At 28.3% G+C, this 21999-nt stretch overlaps 1 protein-coding gene across 1 annotated transcript in view; it reads left to right on the top strand.

Moving 5' to 3' along the window:
- The window catches only part of LOC141292838 (electrogenic sodium bicarbonate cotransporter 1-like), a 45327-nt gene extending 23485 nt beyond the window's left edge, over positions 1 to 21842 (top strand). The window contains exons 4-16 of the mRNA XM_073824900.1: positions 569 to 748; positions 3221 to 3316; positions 3593 to 3669; positions 7066 to 7223; positions 8886 to 8973; positions 9067 to 9221; positions 9635 to 9751; positions 11476 to 11650; positions 13677 to 13810; positions 17916 to 18184; positions 19656 to 19714; positions 19886 to 20071; positions 21666 to 21842. Of these exons, the coding sequence (XP_073681001.1) occupies positions 569 to 748; positions 3221 to 3316; positions 3593 to 3669; positions 7066 to 7223; positions 8886 to 8973; positions 9067 to 9221; positions 9635 to 9751; positions 11476 to 11650; positions 13677 to 13810; positions 17916 to 18184; positions 19656 to 19714; positions 19886 to 20071; positions 21666 to 21842 (1871 nt within the window). The remainder of the gene's footprint in view (positions 1 to 568; positions 749 to 3220; positions 3317 to 3592; positions 3670 to 7065; positions 7224 to 8885; positions 8974 to 9066; positions 9222 to 9634; positions 9752 to 11475; positions 11651 to 13676; positions 13811 to 17915; positions 18185 to 19655; positions 19715 to 19885; positions 20072 to 21665) is intronic.
- The last annotated feature ends 157 nt before the right edge of the window (positions 21843 to 21999 follow it).

Below are 21999 nucleotides of genomic sequence, written 5' to 3'. Positions count from 1 at the left end.
GCCGCTAACACATCCCTCGCACATGATACACACGTCTCGCACACGATACAGACACGGCGCCGCCATTTTGTATAGTTCGCTATTCACCCACTAATTAAACTTATAAACTTCATTTAACACACTGATAACTCAAACGAACAGTTTGATATAACATTAGACTGAATACTTTTGCATATTTTATCGTTTAAACATGAAGTGAACACTTATGAAACATACTAAAACATGAAATAAACAGAGCTCGCGAGATCGTACCTCTCTCCACTAACAGCATCGCCGGAAAGAGGACGAACTTAGATTGCACCTCAATTTTCTTCGCTCACTTACGTATGACGTCAGCCGACGTGCATACTGTGATTACTACCTTTAATAAGAGCTCACAATCGTCTTTCAAAATAAAATACCCCATAACAAATAATAATAAGGAATAAAATAAAATACTATAAATAAATAAAATGAATAATCTGGTGTAACAACATATCCCTGCTACAAAAGCACCCATAAAGTATTAAATTTAAACCCTTCTTAAAGCACCAGTGTATGCATGATGAAATGTGTCTCTGTCTTTCAGAAATGGTCACTGACAGTCAGATTGAGAGCGGGCAGCTGAAGGCCGATCTGAAGGAGATGGTCATGTACACTCTGCTACGGAAACATCGCCACCAGACCAAGAAGTCCAACCTGCGCTCGCTGGCAGACATCGGCAAAAGCGTGTCAAGCGCGAGTCGCCTGTTCAGCAGCCAGGAGAACGGTAACACAGCTGCCACCTCTCTCTTACACTCTATCGCTTTCCACATCTCTCCTCTCGCTTTCACCGCCAGCATCTATCTGCTCCATCCATCGGCAACGTCTCGCACTCGGTTTACACAAGGTTGCGTTCATAGCAGATGTCTTGTGGGTAAAATAGAGCAGATTTGCACACTGCAAAATTGGCAATACTTTGATGTTTCAGATTCACAAGTGATCAAATGTGCTGATGAGATGCAGTTGTTTTTTTTATTTTCATAGCCATCAAACCTCAGACCCTCCCAGGAAAGACTAGAAAAGCTGACATGTTGACACTTTAATACCAATCTAATCACGTTTCTCTCGCTTTTAGGGAGTAACCAATCAAACAAGCCAACTTAAGTCAACATGAAACCAAACTGAGCCTTTTGTATTTGTTGATACAAATAGTCTTATTGTGATTCATAGGTTTACATAATTCAAAGAACAACATGTTTGTTGTCATAATCTTTCATCAAAAACTTTTTTGAAACGACTTTTCTTTTTTGCTGACATCATCAAGGCCTTTTATTTAAGCCCCTCCCCCCAGCTACAGTATAGGGCCATTTCACCATCAGATTCATTCTGTCTTCTGCATGTTTTACATGCAAAATCATCCCATTTTTAAAAGCAGAATGTGTATTGTTTTGACTTTAATGTTGAAGAACTAGAAACTAGTTCTGTCTAAATGTCAAGAAATGTTGACTAGATTCTTTGGTGGTGTGTGACAACAGACGTGATGTTTTCATAATATTGTAGCTTTTTCTAGAAACAAGGTATTTGTTGTAATGCTAAATGGATATTTTAAATGTACTGCACATAGATGTTTACAGTCAAACACGCAGGAGGAATAATCAAATGCTCTTCCAAGCTGTTTTATTTTATTTTGAATTATTTGTCAATATAATAATTTTTATATGATAATAACATTTCTTTGTGTCCCCTTCCGTTTAATTCTTTAAAAATCCTTTAAAAATTTTCATTAAAAATTATTGATTTTATTTTATTTTATATTATTCGTCAATATAATTATAATAATTTCTATGTAATAATATTTCTTTGTGTCCCCTTCCGTTTATCCCTTAAATAAAAAAAAACAGTTAAATCACAAATGTTATTTTACTTTGTATTATTTGTCGATATTAGAATAATTCTTATATAATAATAACATTTCTTAGTGCCCCACACCTATGTCATTTATTTTTAGGTAAATAAACATAAAGATGTGTTGGCATTTTACATCTTTCTTGTAGCCAAAATAAGTAATTAAACAATATTTTATTTTATTTCTTAATTTATAAATTATTTCTTAATTTCTTAATTATTTTATTAAATTCAGATATATCAATTATACAAATTTTAAACCATTAAATTCAAGTTCAACTATTTATATTTATGATTTATTTTATTTATTACTTATTTTTAATTAAATTCAGATATATCAAATTTAAACTGTTAAATTTAACTTTATTTCTATTCATTATTTATTTGATTTATTATTTATTTTTTTAAATTAAATTCATATATATAAATTATTAAAATTTTCAACTTCAGCTATTTCTATTCGTGATTTGTTTTAGTGAAACATACTTTAACTATAAACATTAAAACTGCCAATGTATGCCTTTTCGGTGCTAAATTAATGGACATTTAATTAATAATTAATCAATTTTATTTAATTATTTTTTATAATTTAATATATTCCAATATTTGAATTATTTGTAAGTATTTTTAGTTCAGATATATACATTATTTAATTCTTTAACTAACAAAATTACACAACTTCAATTACATTTTAGTATTCATGTTTTCTAGTGAAATATAACAATAAAAATTATTCATTGGCAATTTATGTCTTTCTTGTAGTGAAATTCTTAGTTTAGTGCTAAATTAATTAATATTTCAAAAAATAATTAAGAAATAATTATTTTTAATAACATTTTTTTCAATTTATTATTTGCTTATTCATTTATTTATTTTTAAAATATTTTAAGATTTTTTTCCATATTTGAAATATAAAATATGTAATATAAATGAGTGGTTTCTGCTATTTTTTTAAAAAGTGTTCATGATTTGTTTTTGCATTTACTATTTAGTCTTGAGTCTGAATAGCTGATAAATACTGTATAAATATATTATTTAAAAATAATCTATACAGTAGATAGATTATTATTATTAGCAGCCGTTTCAAAGCGTCCCCAACACTGGTTTCTCCTGTTTCAAAACTGTTCTCTTCTTTTCAAACTGTGCTTTGTTTTCCTAAATGTTGTTCCTAAATTTTCAGTTTTATTCAATGCTGCAGTTGACTTCTGAATCAGCGCTGTGAACCAGATTTATACTTGATTACTCTGCTCTAATGCTTTCTTTTCTCTCTTCCCTGTCTCTCGTCCTTCCCATGTGTCTCGATTGACTTGCATGCGCCCTGTCTTCCTGTCTTTCCCTCTCTGTGTGTGTGAAGCGCGCAGTTCTGTCGATCACTCTGTGCCTTGCTTTACCACCTTTGAACCTGACGAGCAAATGCAGATGCAGAGAAGCAACAGCATGGGACTTCTCTGTAAGTCTGTAGCTGAAGATTCAGACTGATTCATGCTAGATTTGCTCCTCTGGGAGTCCAGAGATGAAGAATTATCATGTAGTCCGGTTCTCTGTGAAAGACCCGCTCTAGTCTACTGTAAAACTGCAGATAAGGACTGAATGAATTATTTTGTATGTGCACAATATCTAAAGTTACTAAATTAATCTTTTGAGTGATATTTCTGCATTTTCTAAAAAGTGATTTAGCATGTGAGCTGCTGATCAACTGACCTTTGACCTTGTTTGACCTCTGCAGGTAGCCCGACCACGGCCCATCGTAACCTGACCTCCAACAGCCTCAGCGATCTCTCAGACAAACCTGAGAAAGACCAGGTATGTTTCTGTGTAAATCTAAGTGTGTTAACAGTTTATGCATTTTTTGTACAAGAACAATATAGTCGGGCTTTACCATAGATGTGAGATAAAATTAGTTTTTTCATTTCTGAATCACTCATTAGTTTTTGCATAAAAAAATAATTTCTGACAATATTTTCTCCAAAATTATAAATACTTATGCACTAAATAGTTTAATATTTAATAAATAATTATGATTAAGTAAATAATTAAATGCTTAATTTTGATGATGAATTAATTTGGTATAGAAACAATTTTCACTCAAAAAGTAAAGTAAATTTAACAAATAATAATTACAAAGAATCTGAAAGAATTCAACGCATTAAATTAAACTTTAAATTTAAAATAAGACAGTATTTTCTTGTAAAATGTACTCCAGTAGTCATTATTTTATTTACAACTTAAAAAAAAAAACAATTGTTACAATGCATACAGACATTTTACTTTGGAGTTTTTATATAATTATATAAATTATAATTATTGGGATTTTAATATAATTATTTGCAATGATTTTTTTTATTTTTATTATAATCAACAAATACTACCATGATACATAAATGCTTGTCAGTTTAACAATATAATAATATGAATTTAAATTATTTAAAATATTATATTATTTTAAATAATTACAATATTTATTTTAATGTAATTTAAATTTTATTTTTGTGTATTGTTTTTAAATGATTGCACATTAACCTGAATATAATATATAATATTTTAATTAATAACAATACCTATAAAACAAAATGATATTTAAACTGATTTATTACATAATAAATAATATATAAATGATCTATAATATAATCATTTGTATTAATGTAGATTAATGAATACATAATACTTTAAATAATAGCAACACTTAACGTTTAAATGTAAATGTAAATTATATGTATTATGAATTTTATTATTTATAATTATAATGTAATTATATATTAACTGTAATTTATTAAAAATGATATAATATTTAAAATATTACTAGTAATTGTTAATATTATTTACACTATCAATCAAAAGTGAACAATAAACTTCAATATCTTTTAAAGAAGTCTCTTCAGCTCACCAAGCCTGCATTATTTAAACTTACGTAAACAATTTAAAATATTTTTACTATTTAAAACAACTGTTTTCTATATAAATATATTTTAAAATGTAATTTATTCCTGTGATCAAAGCTAAGTTTTCAGCTTCATTACTCCCGTCTTCAGTGTCACATGATCCTACAGAAATCATTCTAATATGCTGATTTGCTGTTCAGGAAAATGTTTTATTATTATTATCAATATTTTAAACAGTTGAGTACATTTTCAGGATTCTTTGAGGAACAGAAAGATCCAAAGATCAGCTTTTATCTGAAATAAAAGCTTTTGTAACAAAAAGGGGTAGAAATTACAGAAATTAATACTTTTATTTTGCAAAGATGCTTTAAATTGATCAAAAGTGATGACAGAGACATTTAAAATGTTTCAAAAAATTACTTTTAATGGGGAATTATAGGGAAATATGCTTAATCACCATGAAAGTAATATCTTAATGGTTAAAATAGGCTTAATTTTTGTGGTGTTTTGTAATGATATATGATAGCCAGGTGTGTTTTTTTAACAGCTTCTGTGAGTTTTTCCCACTATGTGTTCATTAGAGTCAGGATTGATGTGTGTTTCTCCTGTGGGAAGTTTGGTTAGGAAGGCTTCAGCCCCGGGTGTGACGTCTCTAGGACAGGAATGAGTGCAAAAGCACAAAAGAAACTCTTTTTCAAACACAGTAGCGCACAATTGAAACTCAGTATCAGTCTTTCACACGAGGACAAAACAGAGCCGCTGTCGTCAGTTGCGTCAATATTTGTGGATTAACGGGAGAGCCTCGTCAATCGCACAGAGCTCTTGTTGTGTATAATTCACGCTGCTGCAGTAATTATACTGATAACCTCAGATCAAAATCAGCCAGACCGCCAACATTACACACAAGGCCTCTTTTGTGTCTGTGTGTGTTCAGCTTGTATGTCATCCCAGTGTTTAGTGCTAATGAAGTGCTTTTGTTTATGCTAGTTGTGAGATTGTTTCTTTCCATGCTGCTTAAATCCTATCAGACTTTTATATTCGAATGAAATATGTGACCCTGGACCACAAAACCAGTCATAAGGGTCCATTTTTAAAATTGAGATGAATACATCATCTGAAAGCTGTATAAATAAGGTTTCTATTTGTTAGGATAGGACAATATTTGGCTGAGATACAACTATTTGAAAATCTGAGGGTGCAGAAAAATCTTAATATTGAGAAAATTGCCTTTAAAGTTGTCCAGATGAAGTTTTGATATATTTTCAAAATATCTTGATGGAATCTGATCTTTACTTAATATCCTAATAATTTTTGGCATAAAAGAAAATAATTTAGATCCATAATTTGGATCTCGATAATTTTGATCCATACAATATATTTTTGGATACTGCTACAAATATACCCATGCTACTTAAGGCTTATTTTAAAAATGCTTTATTAAATCACTGTACTTGGTCGGAGCTTTTAGTTTTTTAGGTGTTTGTGTATGTGAAAGAAAGAAAGTAAATTTAAATATAGGTCAGGGAATATAATATATAGTGAGAAATCAAAAACGTTATGCTTCCATTCTATATGTATTACTTTAAATACTTTTTTAATTTATGAGAAATTTATAAAATTATTTAATTTTTGCGATAACTGATTGCATGCAACAGAAAAATTACTGCATGCATTATAATAAAGATTCTGGAAAAGTGTGGTTAACTAAAACGTTTAACTAAACTGTTAACTAAATCATTTGTATTAATTGCTATAAAGCTGGCATAATGTAAATAAATATAAATATTAGGTGAAAAATGTAAACAAAAAATGTAATTAAAATGAAACAACGAAAAAAAATATGAAAAAATGTAAAAAAAAAAATTAATATTGAGAAAATCGCCTTTAAAGTTGTCCAAATAAAGTTTTTAGCCATGCTTATTACTAATCAAAAATTAAGTTTTGATATATTTACGGTAGGACCTGTACAAAATATATTCATGGAACATGATCTTTACGTAATATCCTAATGATTTTTGGCATAAAAGAAAAATTATAATTTTGACCCATACAATGTATTTTTGGCTACTTAAGACTGGTTTTGTGCTCCATGGTCACAAATGATTAGTCACTGTTTATGTAATATCTGCAATATTGTTGGAGGATCTACAAAATCTGCAGTAATATTCGCAGTTTCAATATGTAAACTAGTACAAATCATTGTAAAGCATGCTTTATTTTTCTCTGTAAGAGTGATTTTCAGAGCTAGTAATATAAATTAAAGCATTAAAGTTAATTAAGTGAAAAATCTCCATCTTTTTCTCATTGTTTCTCTTTCTAGTTGAATAATAAGTTCATGAAGAAAATTCCCCGCGATGCAGAAGCATCAAACGTGCTGGTCGGCGAGGTGGACTTTCTGGATACTCCCTTCGTAGCATTTGTGCGTCTTCAACAGGCCGTCATGTTAGGAGGACTCACAGAGGTTCCTGTTCCCACACGGTAACCGACTCAGTGGTGTTTAAAGGAATACTTCACACAAAAATTTAAATTTGCTGAAAATGTACTCACCCTCAGGACATCCAGGATGTAGAGTTTGTTTGTTTCTTCATCAGATTTGGAGAAATGTAACATTACATTACTTGTACACAAACAGATCCTCTTCAGTGAATGGGTACCGTCAGAATGAGAGTCCAAACTGCTGATAAAAACATCACAATAATCCACGCAACTCCAGTCCATCAGATTTTTGTTTTGTTTTGTAAGAAACAAATCCATCTATCATTTACTTCAAATGCCACTTCTGGCCAAAATATGAGTCCATAGTCCATAATAACACTTCCTCCAGTGAAAAAAGTCCATCTCCTGTTGTCTTTCACATCAAAATCCACCACATATTTGTCTAGAACTGTTTTCACTTGTAAACAGTGCTTGATCTGTGCATATTTCGCTCCTGAGACAACTTTTTTTTTTTACTGACTAAAGCAGTATTATGGGTAGAGTCTCATATTTTAGTCAGAAGCCAGAGTTTAAAGTTAAAATTGTATTAATGATGGATTTGTTTCTTACATACATGTATTTTTTTTACTTCACAAGATGGACGAGAGTGTTGTGGATTACTTGTGGATTATTGTGATGTTTTTATCAGCTGTTTGGACTCTCATTCTGACGGCACCCATTCACTGCAGAGGATCCATTGGTGAGCAAGTGATATAATGCTACATTTCTCCAAATATGTTATACTCATCTACATCTTGGATGCCCTGAGGGTGAGTAAACCTCAAGCAAATTCTCATTTTTGGGTAAACTGTTTCTTTTTCTTTAAAGCTGTTCAATTCATAAATTGATTAATTACTACAAAAATATCTATTTGTATTGATGAGAATTTGCTAAAAGTTTACTTACCCTTACTTATCCAGGATGTAGATGAGTTTGTTTCTTCATCAGATTTGGAGAAATATAGCATTACATCACTTGCTCACCAATGGATGCTCTGCAGTGAATGGGTGCCGTCAGAATGAGAGTCCAAACAGCTGATAAAAACATTACACTAATCCACAAGAAATCCACTCCAATCCATCAATTAACATCTTGTGAAACGAAAAGATGTGTGTTTTTAAGAAACATCCATTATTAAGACATTTTAAGTCCATAATCTATAATAACGCTTCCTTCAGGCAAAAAGTCCACCTCCTTTTATTTTCTCACATCAAAATACACTGACATACTTGTATTTGTAACTTTTTTATTTTCACTTGAATACGTGTTTAATTTCTCTCCTGATTCAGACAAGATGGCTTTTTCAATGGAGAAGGCTATATTATTGATTGATGACTTGTATTTTAGCCAAAATCAACGGTTTCTTATAAACATACAGCTTTTAGCTTCACAACATGTTAATTGATGGACTGGAGCGGATTGGTGGTGGATTATTGTGCGGTTTTTATCAGCTGTTTGGACTCTCATTCTGACGGCACCCATTCACTGCAGAGTATCTATTGGTGAGCAAGTGATATAATGCTACATTTCTCCAAATTTGTTCTACTCATCTACATCTTAAATGGCCTGAGGGTGAGTAAACCTTCAGCAAATTTTCATTTTTTGTTCCTTTAAAACTGCAATTCAAAAATTTATTACTACAACAGTATCTATTTGTATTTATAGGTTCCTATTTATTCTGTTGGGGCCCAAAGGAAAGGCCAAATCATATCGTGAGATTGGACGTGCCATCGCTACACTCATGTCTGATGAGGTGTGTTTATTTGCATTGCTAATAGTATTTAGTGTTCATCCAGTTATATTACCTGAACCGTGGTCTAACTCTGTGTGCTTTTGGCTCCTGCAGGTGTTTCATGACATAGCTTATAAAGCGAAAGACCGCGGTGACCTGCTGGCAGGCATTGACGAGTTCCTGGATGAAGTCATTGTGCTTCCTCCAGGAGAATGGGACCCTGATATCAGGATCGAACCTCCTAAATCCGTCCCGTCTGCTGATAAACGGTACAAAATTCTCAGTCTTTTCCAATTCTTCACTTGCCTTTTTTTTTTTTTTTTTTTAATATTGCAGTATTATCTTATTGTGAGATTTTGATATTGTTACATCCCTACAGATTACAACTATTTCTTCAGTTCTCATGATTTTTACACATATGAATGATTCTGATGACTTTTCTGATTATTTTATGCCTAATTCTGATTTCCATCTTTTTACACTCCTTTGCAGATTGTAAATTAAATTAAACATTTTGAATACTTATTTTTGTTTTCAAAACGTTTGAATCTTTTTGTTATTTTTGTAAGTGCATTAAAGCGCAAACATACATTTAATTTGGAAAATTAGCATCATCAAATTAGGCAATATTTAAACAAAAACCAATGAAACTGAGTGTCTGTGTGTGTGTGTTTTTTTTTAGTAAAAACAATATTGCCGGAGGGGAAGGTCTTCAGATGAATGGCGGTACTCCTCATGACGGGGGTTCAGGAGGCGGTGGCGGCCACGCGGTCGGCGATGAACTCAAATTTACCGGCAAGTAAGTATATAAAAAAGCACAAACGCATGTTCACGAGCTCTTAAAACAGTTAACTTGAGTTTATATTGGTCTTTGTTATTTCTATACTGTGAAAAGTGCAGAAAATTGCAGTTATTGTATCTACATGACCATTCAAAAGTTTGGGGTCAGGACGATTTTTTCATGTTTCTGAAAGATGCCTCTTCTGCTCTCCAAAGCTGCATTTGTTTGATCAAAAATACTGTAGAATCAGCAATATTGTGAAATATTATTACAGTTTAAAAAAGCTTTTTTCTATTTGAATATAATATAAAATGTAATTTATTCCTGTGACGCAAAGCTGAATTTTCAGCATCATTCCACAATTAATAATAATGTACTGCTGTTTATAATTTTAATGGTTTGTTGTTTAATAAATAATTCCACTAATAATTAAAAGTGATAAAATTGTAATAACAATAATACTTTATTAATTATTTACTTAATATTAATATTATTACTGTAATTTGCTTTGCTATTTAATATTAAAAGCATTAGAAATACATTAAAATCAGTAAAATTGTAAAATATTATCATTATTTATAATAGCTATTTTCTATTTGAATATATCAAAAATTGTAATTTATTCCTGTGATGCAAAGCTGAGTTTTCAGCATCATTACTCCAGTCTCTAGTGTCACAAGATCCTTCGGAAATCATTTTAATATGCTGATTTGCTGCTCAAGAAACATTTTTATTAATAGTATTTTTGTGGAAACTTTGATTTTAGGATTCTGTGATGAATAGAAAAGTCAAAAGAACAGCACTGATTTGAAATAAAAAATCTTATTTTACATTATAATAGTCTTTACTGTCACTTTTGATCATTTTAATGCATAATAATAAGAGTAAGTGTCAGTGTTGTTTTCGTGCCACTTTTTTTCATGACGATAACGAGACGATGACGAGATAAAAATGGCTCGTTGATGACTAAAACATGACGAGACCTGTGTGAGTTTTCGTTGACGAGACGAGAATAGACGAAAGTGTTAGTGGGTGGTCCGTCAGACGTTTAAAATGCATGACATTTCCGCTTATTGTGCATGCCAATTAAAACTTAAAAAGTATCTGACGCTATGGCAAGCCGTTTTAGCATTAAATACTCTTTGCTGTACTAGTATGGCAAGCCGTTTTAGCATTCCATCCTTGTTTGTCTTTTATGTTCTAAAACATTCCTTCATTATTGTAATTATTGGTGAAAATAGTCGATCTGGAAGCTCACATTGTGTTGAACTATAGATCTGCTATTTTCAGAACTTATAAGTGACACTACCCAACAGCAAAATACTTACTGACCTACATTAATTTGTTAAAAGACTACTTTTTTCACTTTTTTTGACTAAAACTAGACTAAAACCTTTTTGACTTTTCGTCCACTAAAACTAGACTAAAACCTTTTTGACTTTTCGTCGACTAAAATTGGACTAAAACTATCACATATAGAAGTGACTAAAATTTGACTAAAACTAAGAAGCATTTTAGTCCAAAAGACTAAGACTAAGACTAAATCTAAGATGGTTGTCAAAAACAACACTGGTAAGTGTAGGAACAATTTCTGCTTGATAAGACCCGTAATAATTACTTTTGTTGGTTCATGCAATATTAAAACCATATAATAGTTCTGTAATATTTTTTACTCCAATAAGTAAACTTTTTGGGTTACCCAAGTAAATATTTCTCAGAAAGGTAATCTCTTTGTCTCTTAGGTTTTGCGGTGGCCTCGTTCTGGACGTCAAGAGGAAGCTCCCGTTTTTTGCGAGCGATTTTTACGACGCTATCCACATTCAGTCCTTGTCTGCCATCTTGTTCATTTACCTGGGAACCGTAACAAACGCCATTACCTTCGGAGGGCTGCTGGGAGACGCCACTGAGAACATGCAGGTTTGGGATTCTTCATGTCTTTTTCTGACCGACTAAACTAGTGTCAGACAGTTAGGCTCAGCTAGGTTTATTCGGGAACTGCTGGAAATACAATTTGGCTGACGTTGTGTTCACAGCTCTGGGGATTCAAAGGCCACAGATAGCTGTTTGATTATCAAACATGTCATGCCAAATGTATGTCATGCGTTTCCTAGATCACCTAGAAACAGATGTACATGTCAGGATTTGATCCGTGCTATACTAAGAGTGACTTTTCTTCGAACAACTGCGAGTATAAATAGTGTCAGGATTGTGTGTTGTGCTTTTAGACATGTGCAGCGACTGCAGAGTTTGCGCATATATTTAGCAGTGCAGTTATATGGCGCAGGCTAAGGAGGATCAGCCATAAATAGCCTCAGATTAAGCGCACACACGCATAAAATCACACAAATACACTTTGGAAAAAACCCTCTAAGGGAATCCTTCTCCTGACCTCTGGCCTTTACTTACAAAGCCTGCCTTAGAAATGTCAAAATAAAGCTTTATGTGGAGGTCACAGGCTGGTATTTTTATATTTTTGTCTCATCTTTAAAAACCTTGAAGATGACTTGTGTTTGGAGATAAATATGTAAACATATTAAATATGTAAACACAAATGTGAATGCAGAATAGTTTAATTGTTTAGCGCTGTCCAGGCTTTGGACCGTATAAGTCGATGGGATTTTTTACCATTTATCAAATTAATTAATAATAATAATTGTTATTTTTTATATTTTGTATAATTATTTATATTTTATTTATTTATTATTAATTGACGAAATAATTATATAATAATCCTAACAATCATTTATATATTTATTATTCATATTTATTTATTTAAGAATCTTATAATATAACAATAAACAATAACATGTATTATTAATTAATAGTAATTAATAAATAAATATAATTTTAATATTATTAATGTACTATTTTTATTATTATATTAAAATAATTATTAAAATTTATTATTATTACATTTTAAATATAAAACATTTGTCTTGTGTGTTTAAAAACCTCGAAGATGACTTGTGTTTGGAGGTAAATATGTAAACACACGTCTTAATGCAGAATAGTTTTTTAATATAAAAAAACATATGTAATATTTAAAACTAACAATAATTTATGTATTTATTATTAATTAGTAGTAATTATACTATTTGCTGTTTAAATGTTTTTATTATTATTATTATTATCACCACCACATTAATAATAATCACAATTATTCTTACACTATCCAGCATAGTATTAATAATTAAAATATATATTATTGTAATAATTATACTTTATTAATTATTTATTATTATTATTAATTTGCTATTTAATATTAAAAACAAAGGTGTAATAATTATATCCAACAATAATCTATAAATTTATTATTAAATAATAGTAATATATATAAAATTGTAATATTAATATTATTATTAATCAATAATAAACATTACATAATAGTAATAATAATGTTATTATTCATTTATATATAATTATTAATATTATATTAAACATTTAATATGAAGGGATTGTCCATATAAATTGTTTTACTGGTGTTTTACCCTTATTTTAAATTATATATATATATATATATATATATATATATATATATACACACACACACATTTCATATTGTATTAGGGTTGAAGGAAATGGCAGAATTGGTCCTGGCAGAAAATAACATTGTTTTCTTAATGTGTATGAATTACACACTTACATTTAATAGTTAAAGGTTTGTTCAAATCTAACTGATCAATAGTATGAGCAAAGGCAGTAGAGATGCTAACATAAGAAAACTCAAGGTGTTTGTGTTGGAAAGAGGCATTTGTCTGAATAAGCACTTTCAGATTTGACTGTCAGGCAGAAATGTGCTTGTGAAGAAACAGCTGCCGTCACATACAGGCTCAGATCTGATAAGAGTTCCTGTTTTAGTGCTTTTACGCCGACATGCCTTCAAATGCAATATCTTTGCTTTAGTTTTTCCGCTTGACGACTGTGTTTTTGTCTGTCTGCGCAGGGCGTGCTGGAGAGTTTCCTCGGGACGGCGTTGACTGGTGCAGTGTTTTGTTTGTTTGCGGGTCAACCTCTCACTATCCTGAGCAGCACCGGACCCGTGCTCGTCTTTGAACGACTGCTCTTTAACTTCAGCAAGTGGGTGTCACAATTACATACATAAGCATCGCACATAAGTATGTACTAAAAGAGTAAGCCATCAGCGGGATGAGTTATGTTAACAATGATAGATAGATAGATAGATAGATAGTTTAGAAATATAAAAAAAATTGGTAACACTTTACAATAAGGTTCATTAGTTAACATTAGTTAACCACATTAGTTAACATGAACTAATAATGAACTGCACTTATACAGCATTTATTAATCTTTGTTAATGTTAATTTCAACATTTACTAATGCATTATTAAAATTTTGTTAACATTAGTTAATGCAGTGTGAACTAACATGAACAAACAATGTACAACTGTATTTCCGTTAACTAACGTTAATAAAGATTAGTAAATACAGTAACAAATGTATTGCTCATGGTTAGTTCATGTTAGTTAATACATTAACTAATGTTTAACTAATGAACCTTATTGTAAAGTGTTACCAAAAAATTATAATTAATATATTTAAAATATTAAATATATATAAAATATTAGATATATAAATAATATTATATATTAATAATATGTAGTATTTTATATATAAAATCTATTATCATTGTTGATATTTTATTAACCCTGTTACAACTTGTTTAATAATAATAATAATAATAATAATAATAATAATAAATCTTTATTGTAATTAATAATTATTTACTTTTTAAATATAATACTATTTGTGACCCTGGACCACAAAACCAGTCATAAGGTTAAATTTTACAAAACTGAGATCTATTCATCATATGAAATCTCAATAAATAAGCTTTCTATTGATGTATGGTTTGTTAGGATAGGACAATATTTGGCTGAGATACATCTATTTGAAAATCTGGAATCTGAGGGTGCAAAAAAATCAAAATACTGAGAAAATCACCTTTAAAGTTCTCCAAATTAAGCTCTTAACAATGCATATAACTAATCAAAAATTACATTTTGATGTATTTACAGTAGGAATTTTACAAAAAATCTTCATGGAACATGATCTTTACATAATTTCCTAATGATTTTTGGCATAAAAGAAAAATCAATAATTTTGACCCATACAAAGTATTTTTGGCTATTGCTAGAAATATACCCCAGCGACTTAAGACTGGTTTTGTGGTCCAGGGTCACATTTTATTACTAATATTATTATTTATTTAATTTTAAAAATGTTGTCTTATACTTATTATTATAAAATCTATATATAAGCACATTAAGAAAAGATACAAAAATTATTATTTTAGATAGATTTTATTACTACTATTTAATTTTCAAATGTATTAGTCTTATTATTATTATTATTATTATACAATTAATATGTTAAACACATAAAAATTACAAAGAAATTACATGAAATTTTATTACTATTATTATTAATTTAATTTTTAAATGTATTAGTCTTATTCTTCTTACTACTGTTTTTATAAAATTTATATAATAAACACATTAATGAAAGTCACAAAAAATAATTATTTTAGATAGAGATTTCATTACTATTATTATTAATTTATTTTTAAATGTATTAGTCTTATTCATCTTATTATTATTATTATTATTAAATGTATATAATAATAACATTAATAAAAGTCACATAAATAATTATTTTAGATAGAGATTTCATTACTATTATTATTAATTTATTTTTAAATGTATTAGTCTTATTCATCTTATTATTATTATTATTATTATTATTATTATTAATTTATATAATAAACACATTAATAAAAGTCACATAAATAATTATTTTAGATAGACATTTTATTACTATTATTATTTATGTATTTTTAAATGTATTAGTCTTATTCGTCTTATTATTATTATAAAATTTTTATAATAATAACATTAATAAAAGTCACAAAAATATTCTTTTAGATTTTAGAGAGATTTTATTACTATTATTATTTTTTAATGTATTAGTCTTATGCTTTTTATTGTTATTATAACATATATATAAAAAACACAATAAAAGTGACAGTTTTCAAATGTATTAGTCGTATTCTTATTAATATTTTACATTTTATATAATAATCACATTAATAGTGAAATAATACATTATTATTTTGGCTGTGCAATGTAGTTCATTGCAGCTTGATTCATTCATTCTTTTGATAAACAATCAACAGTATTTATACGATTTATACCAGTCTGATTTTATAGCCAAACTTATCCGTTTCACATTTAGTTTAAAAAATATGTTTAAAACATCAGCTTGAATTTGAATCCATCAACAAATGCAGACTGTGAATCTACACTTGAGTTTATACTTCCTCTCTGTATGGATGTATCATATTTAGTTTGACCAAAAACGAGCAGCATTCCCTGGAACTCGTGTGGCTTTGTGTCATTTGAAGTACAAAACGTTCAGACTTATCTGGAACCAAGATACATCTTATTGTTTTCCCATTTCCGCCAAGGTCTCGTCTCTTTGTCTGTGTGTATGAATACATTTCTCTGTGTCTCTCTCTCTCTCTCTCTCTCTCTCTCTCTCTCTCTCTCTCTCTCTCTCTCTCTCTCTAAGAGGTTTCTGGTTTCTGTGTTTATGTTCCATTATGAATAATTGAGTCAGATTTCATGTCTGCTTCTGCTAGCGTGTATCAATTCAGCTTCGCCCGGGGTTTCCATCTAAAGCGCTGAGTCTAGAATAATGGATTGTAATATATTTGATGAGTCAGATGTTGTATGTTAACATGATTAGTACTTTCTAATCAATAAAGAGACTGGATTCAGTATGTAACACAAGGAGCAAAAGAAAAATAGTCGTTTGGAAAATAATCCAAAATAATTAATGATTAAAAAGGAAATAAATTATTATTATTGTTATTGTTAAATTAAATTATAATAAAATAACTAAATACAATTTAAATAATTAATAATTAAATATACACATTTATGTATATAATTAAAAATAAAATAAATAAATAATAATAAAAAATTATATTCATTTAATTCTTAATTCAAAAGTTATTTTTAATTCAATATTTGTTTATTTTGTTTTTTATTTAATTTTTATATATATAGATATAAAAATGTATATGTATATATACATATATTTAATTCTTAATTCAAAAATATTTTTATATTTGTTACTTTTAACTATACATCTATTATTTAAAAAAAGGTAAATATATATATATATATATATATATATATATATATATATATTGTTTTAATTAGAAAAAATATTTTTATATTGATATATTTCAATATACATATATTTATAATATATATATAGAGAGAAAGAGAGAGTCCAAATAAAAGTGTAAAATGTCTTGAATAAAAATTTATATTATATATATTTTATTTTATTTAAAATGTATAAAAATATAAATATTTTTAAAATGAATTCTTAATTCCAAAAATATTTATATATTTATAAAATTTTAAATACATATAATTTTTTTTATCTAAATACATGGCCTTCCTTTTCTAAATAATTAAAAATGTTTTGAATAAAAACATTTCAGGTATTTATTAAATATACACATTTATGTATATAATTAAAATTGTTTTAAATAAAAAGATATATCCATATTAAATTTTTTTATTAAAAAAATATTTTTATATTTATATATTTTAATATACATAATATATTATATTTAAAAAAATATTGTAATATATATATATATAGAGAGAGAGAGAGAGAGAGAGAGAGAGAGAATAGAGTCCCTTCCACTTTAAATAATTAAAAATGTCTTGAATACAATGTATGTGTGTGTGTGTGTATATATATATATATATATATATATATACATTAATTTCAAAAATATTTATATATTTATACATTTGAAATAAACACATAATTTTTTTAAATGTAATTATATTGCCTTCCTTTTCTAAATAATTAAAAATGTCCTGTTTTAAAAGTTTTATTTCTATATTTTTTTTATATTTTAAGTATATATATATATATATATATATATATATATATATATATATTGTAATTATATGTAATTAAGTGTAAATATATATACATACATTTGCATACTCAGTATGCATACTACATGCTTTGTTTCAAAAGCAGTGGACAGTATGTTTTTTCAACATATTGCTAGTCATATTATCCTTAACTTGTCATTAGTTGATTGTTTTGTGTTTGCCTTTGATTGTTTCAGGGATAATGATTTCGACTATCTGGAGTTCCGGCTGTGGATCGGCCTGTGGTCTGCTTTCATGTGTCTGGTCCTAGTCGCCACAGACGCCAGTTTCTTGGTGCAGTACTTTACCCGCTTCACGGAGGAAGGGTTTTCTGCTCTCATCAGCTTCATCTTCATCTACGACTCCTTTAAGAAAATGCTCAAACTGGCGCACCATCATCCAATCAACTCAGAATTCAACATGGACCTGGTCACGCAATACCGATGCCACTGCACTCCTCCAGACGGTGAGACGATGACTGAGTGAAAGAGAAAAAAATCTGTATTTATGTAATATAGTAAATTTTTAATTATGTTATTTTTAGTAATATTTCTATATTACAATAATAATATATTAACATCTTTGCTTGTTTTCAGGAAAAAATCTTAATATTAAAGTATTTTTGTATTTACTCTTTTTTTAAATTGACAAGTTGTTACTTTGTCAATTATTTTTACATTTTCTTTCAATTATGCACATAATTTGGATATTCTTATTAGAAAACAATAATAATATAATAATGTTTTGCATTTGATTTCTGATTATTTATTATTGCAGTTAACACTGCAGCATACAGTAAAGTTTTTAAAATGTGCTTTTCTTAGTGTTTTTGATTGCAGGTTGGTACATTTTCAGTTATAGATTTTTTTTTATTAATCATTAATGTTATCAATTTTTATACATGCTATTTGTTTATTTATTTTATATAAATGGAATGGTATTGTAACATACATATTTGTTTTTTAGATAAATATATATCAGAAAATCTCTTCTTTTTTACTCTGTTGACAAATGTTTGCTTTTTAAATTTTTTTTATATTTTATGATTCACATCATATAATTCACGTTTTTAAAATTTTACATGCTGTTTTCTTTTTTTCTTTGTTATTAATTATTTTTTTTATTTGCATATTTATTTATTGATTTTATAAATATAATAATATACTAATAGTAGTATAGTAACATTAAAACTTGTTTTAAAGATAATATAACATTTTAAATGTTTTTATATATTGACAATTTTTTTTATTTTAAGTTTTATTTATAATTAATATAGTATAGTTCATATTTTTTCTATAATTACTATACATGCTATTTATTTATTTTTAAATATGGTAATATATTCACATTAATTCTTGTTTGCAGACAAATATATTTTTAGGTTTTATTTATGCTATCGACGAATGTTTAATTTTTTAATGTTTATTTATAATTAACATCATTCACATTTTTTTTTTTTAATTACTGAACATAAAATGTATTTATTATATATTTTTATATACTAATAGTAGTATACTCACATTAATTTAATGTAATTTAATTAAATTTTTATGTTTATTTATAATTTGTATTGTATGGTTGACATTTTGTATAAATACATTCTATTTATTTGTTTTTATAAAAAATATTTTTAAATATATAAATATACTAATAGTAATATATTTTATAATATATTTTTTATAATTACTATACATGCTATTTATTTCTTTTTAAATACATTAATATACTAATAGTGATATATTCACATTAATACTTGTTTTTAGACTAAATATTATGTTTAAAAAAAAAATTTATACCCTATTGACAAATTGTTACTTTGAATTTTGTAGATTTTCTTTCCGTTTTGACACGTGGCTTGTATATTCTTATTAGAACAGGACAAAATAGGGTTTAATATAAAACTAAACTCATGTTTTGTGTGTGTTTTTATTCAAAAGGTAACATTTCAGTTGTGTACACGGAGAAAATGGAAGCGCTAATGAACAGCACTGGACAGGTAGACACTCTAAAAATACTTTAAAATACCCACAATGCATCAGTACAATTAGATAAGTAAAAAAACACAATTTTAAGTTAGTTACTGCAAAAATACAACACATATGACATTTAAAAAGATTAAAAATATTGATATGAATGAGCATAATTGTTGATGTTTGTGTTTGCACAGCATCTGAACGCGACCTGGGCGTCTTTGACTCGTTCTGAGTGTTTGGAGTGGGGCGGTCAGCTGGAGGGACCGGCGTGTAAATACGTCCCGGATATCACCCTCATGTCCTTCATGCTGTTCTTCGGCACTTACGCCTGCTCCATGGGTCTGAAGAAGTTCAAAACCAGCCGATTTTTCCCAACTCGGGTACACAAACACGCACACGTCACCATCGCTCATTAATGAGGATCTTAATTGGCTTATGCTATACTCATAAGGATATTCATCCTCACAGGACAAGGAAACCCTGCCCGTCACACACGCACACACACACACACACACACACACACACACACAGGCGTTAAGCTTCAATCTGAAACTCATTGCTTCTGAATTAAAGCGTCTTTTGGTTTGGCAGCTGTAATGGAAAATAGTCCATCACTGATCCGTCCAAAAATGCTGTAGCATATTAGCAATCTGCACTCATTAAAACACCATTAATCTCCACTAATTAGAGATTACAGATTTAAAGATTATAGTTTTCATTTTTCGATTCTGGTGTATATAGTGCATTTCTAGTCGGTGATCAGTGGTGTATTTGGTTTTGATTTTGATTATTGGGAACTGCATGTAGCAATACAACATACGGTTTACTAATGAGCTTTTTTCTGCATTAGGCATTTTTGATTTATACGTTTTTACATCCTCTTTTTTTTTTGCATACATGTAAAATGCGACTTTCCTGTATGGTATATTTTTTTTGTTTTACATACATTTTTAGTTGTTATAACTGTTGTTATAAATCATGTATCTTTTTATTTTATTTTGATAGAGATTAAGTCCTGTTCTTTTTTTGATTGAATATCTTTCTTTGCTTAAAAATATGGCACATTGTTCAAGTAAAATGGTTTTAAATTGATTGTAAGTGAACAAAAAAAAAATGCATATAAAAGCGACAAAAACGCAACTAAATTACTAAAAGTTTAACTAAGATACAGGATAAGTGATAATACAAAAATATAATTCAAAATATTAACAAAAATTCGAATAACATTTGAGTGGTTTAAATGTCAATTTTTTATTTCATTTTATTTTATTTTGATAGAAATATTTTTTTTCATTGAATATCTTACTTTGTTTAAAAATATGGCACATTATTCAAGTAAAATGGTTTTACATTTATTGTAAGTGAACTAAAAAAAGAAGAAAATGAAAAAACAACAAAATTACTAAAAGTTTAACTAACATACAGTAAAAACTGCTAATATAAAAATATAAAACATGCTAATATATACACTGTACAATTTAACAACAAATGAGATATACACAACATTAAATAAACACCTATTTTACACAGTATTTACTCAAGAAAAGATGGGAAAGATAAATAAATAAATGGTCACTGCATCTAAAAAAATCACTTTCCTTTATGCATTTATATTATAAATTGTAACATTAAATCTTAAGGGAAAAAACACAAAATACTGATTAAAAATATTTTGTGCTTGATTTCTGATTATTGAGCATTTATAATTATTATACATGCTGTTTATTTATTTATTATATTAATATATTAATATAATTATAGTAATATATTAACATTACTACTTGTTTTCATAGAAAATATCTTCATATTTAAAAGTTTTTTTTTAATTATTATTATTTTAGAAACTTAAAAGGAATAATAAAATAAACATAAAATCTTAATGCTGAAAAAAGCCATGTGTTATTTGTACAAAGTCTGCACTCTTTGAGCTGTCTATGTGAATTCATATTCTGAATGGTTGTTTATATTTCGCAGGTCCGCAAACTGATCAGTGATTTCGCCATTATTCTGGCCATTCTGATCTTCTGCGGCGTGGACGCGCTGATCGGTGTGGATACACCCAAACTAATAGTGCCAAGTGAATTCAAGGTGTGTATGTTGAATGGGTTTAATGTCTTTGTGAGGCTCTTCTATGTTACAGTAATCCTTTAATAGTCCCATATTATAACTTCAAACCACTCACTGAAGTCCGACACTTGAAACCTCGTGTGTTTCACAAACAGACACTGTACATGTACACGTCATGTGAGAGTCCAATGCTCGTATTGTTACAGCAAAATCTGTATTGGCACAAGCTAAATCAATATAA

This window comes from Garra rufa, chromosome 19 (genome assembly GCF_049309525.1).
Source record: "Garra rufa chromosome 19, GarRuf1.0, whole genome shotgun sequence".
NCBI lineage: Eukaryota > Metazoa > Chordata > Actinopteri > Cypriniformes > Cyprinidae > Garra > Garra rufa.
The sequence above is the reverse complement of the archived record's forward strand: the minus strand, read 5'-3'. Positions and strand labels throughout refer to the sequence as shown.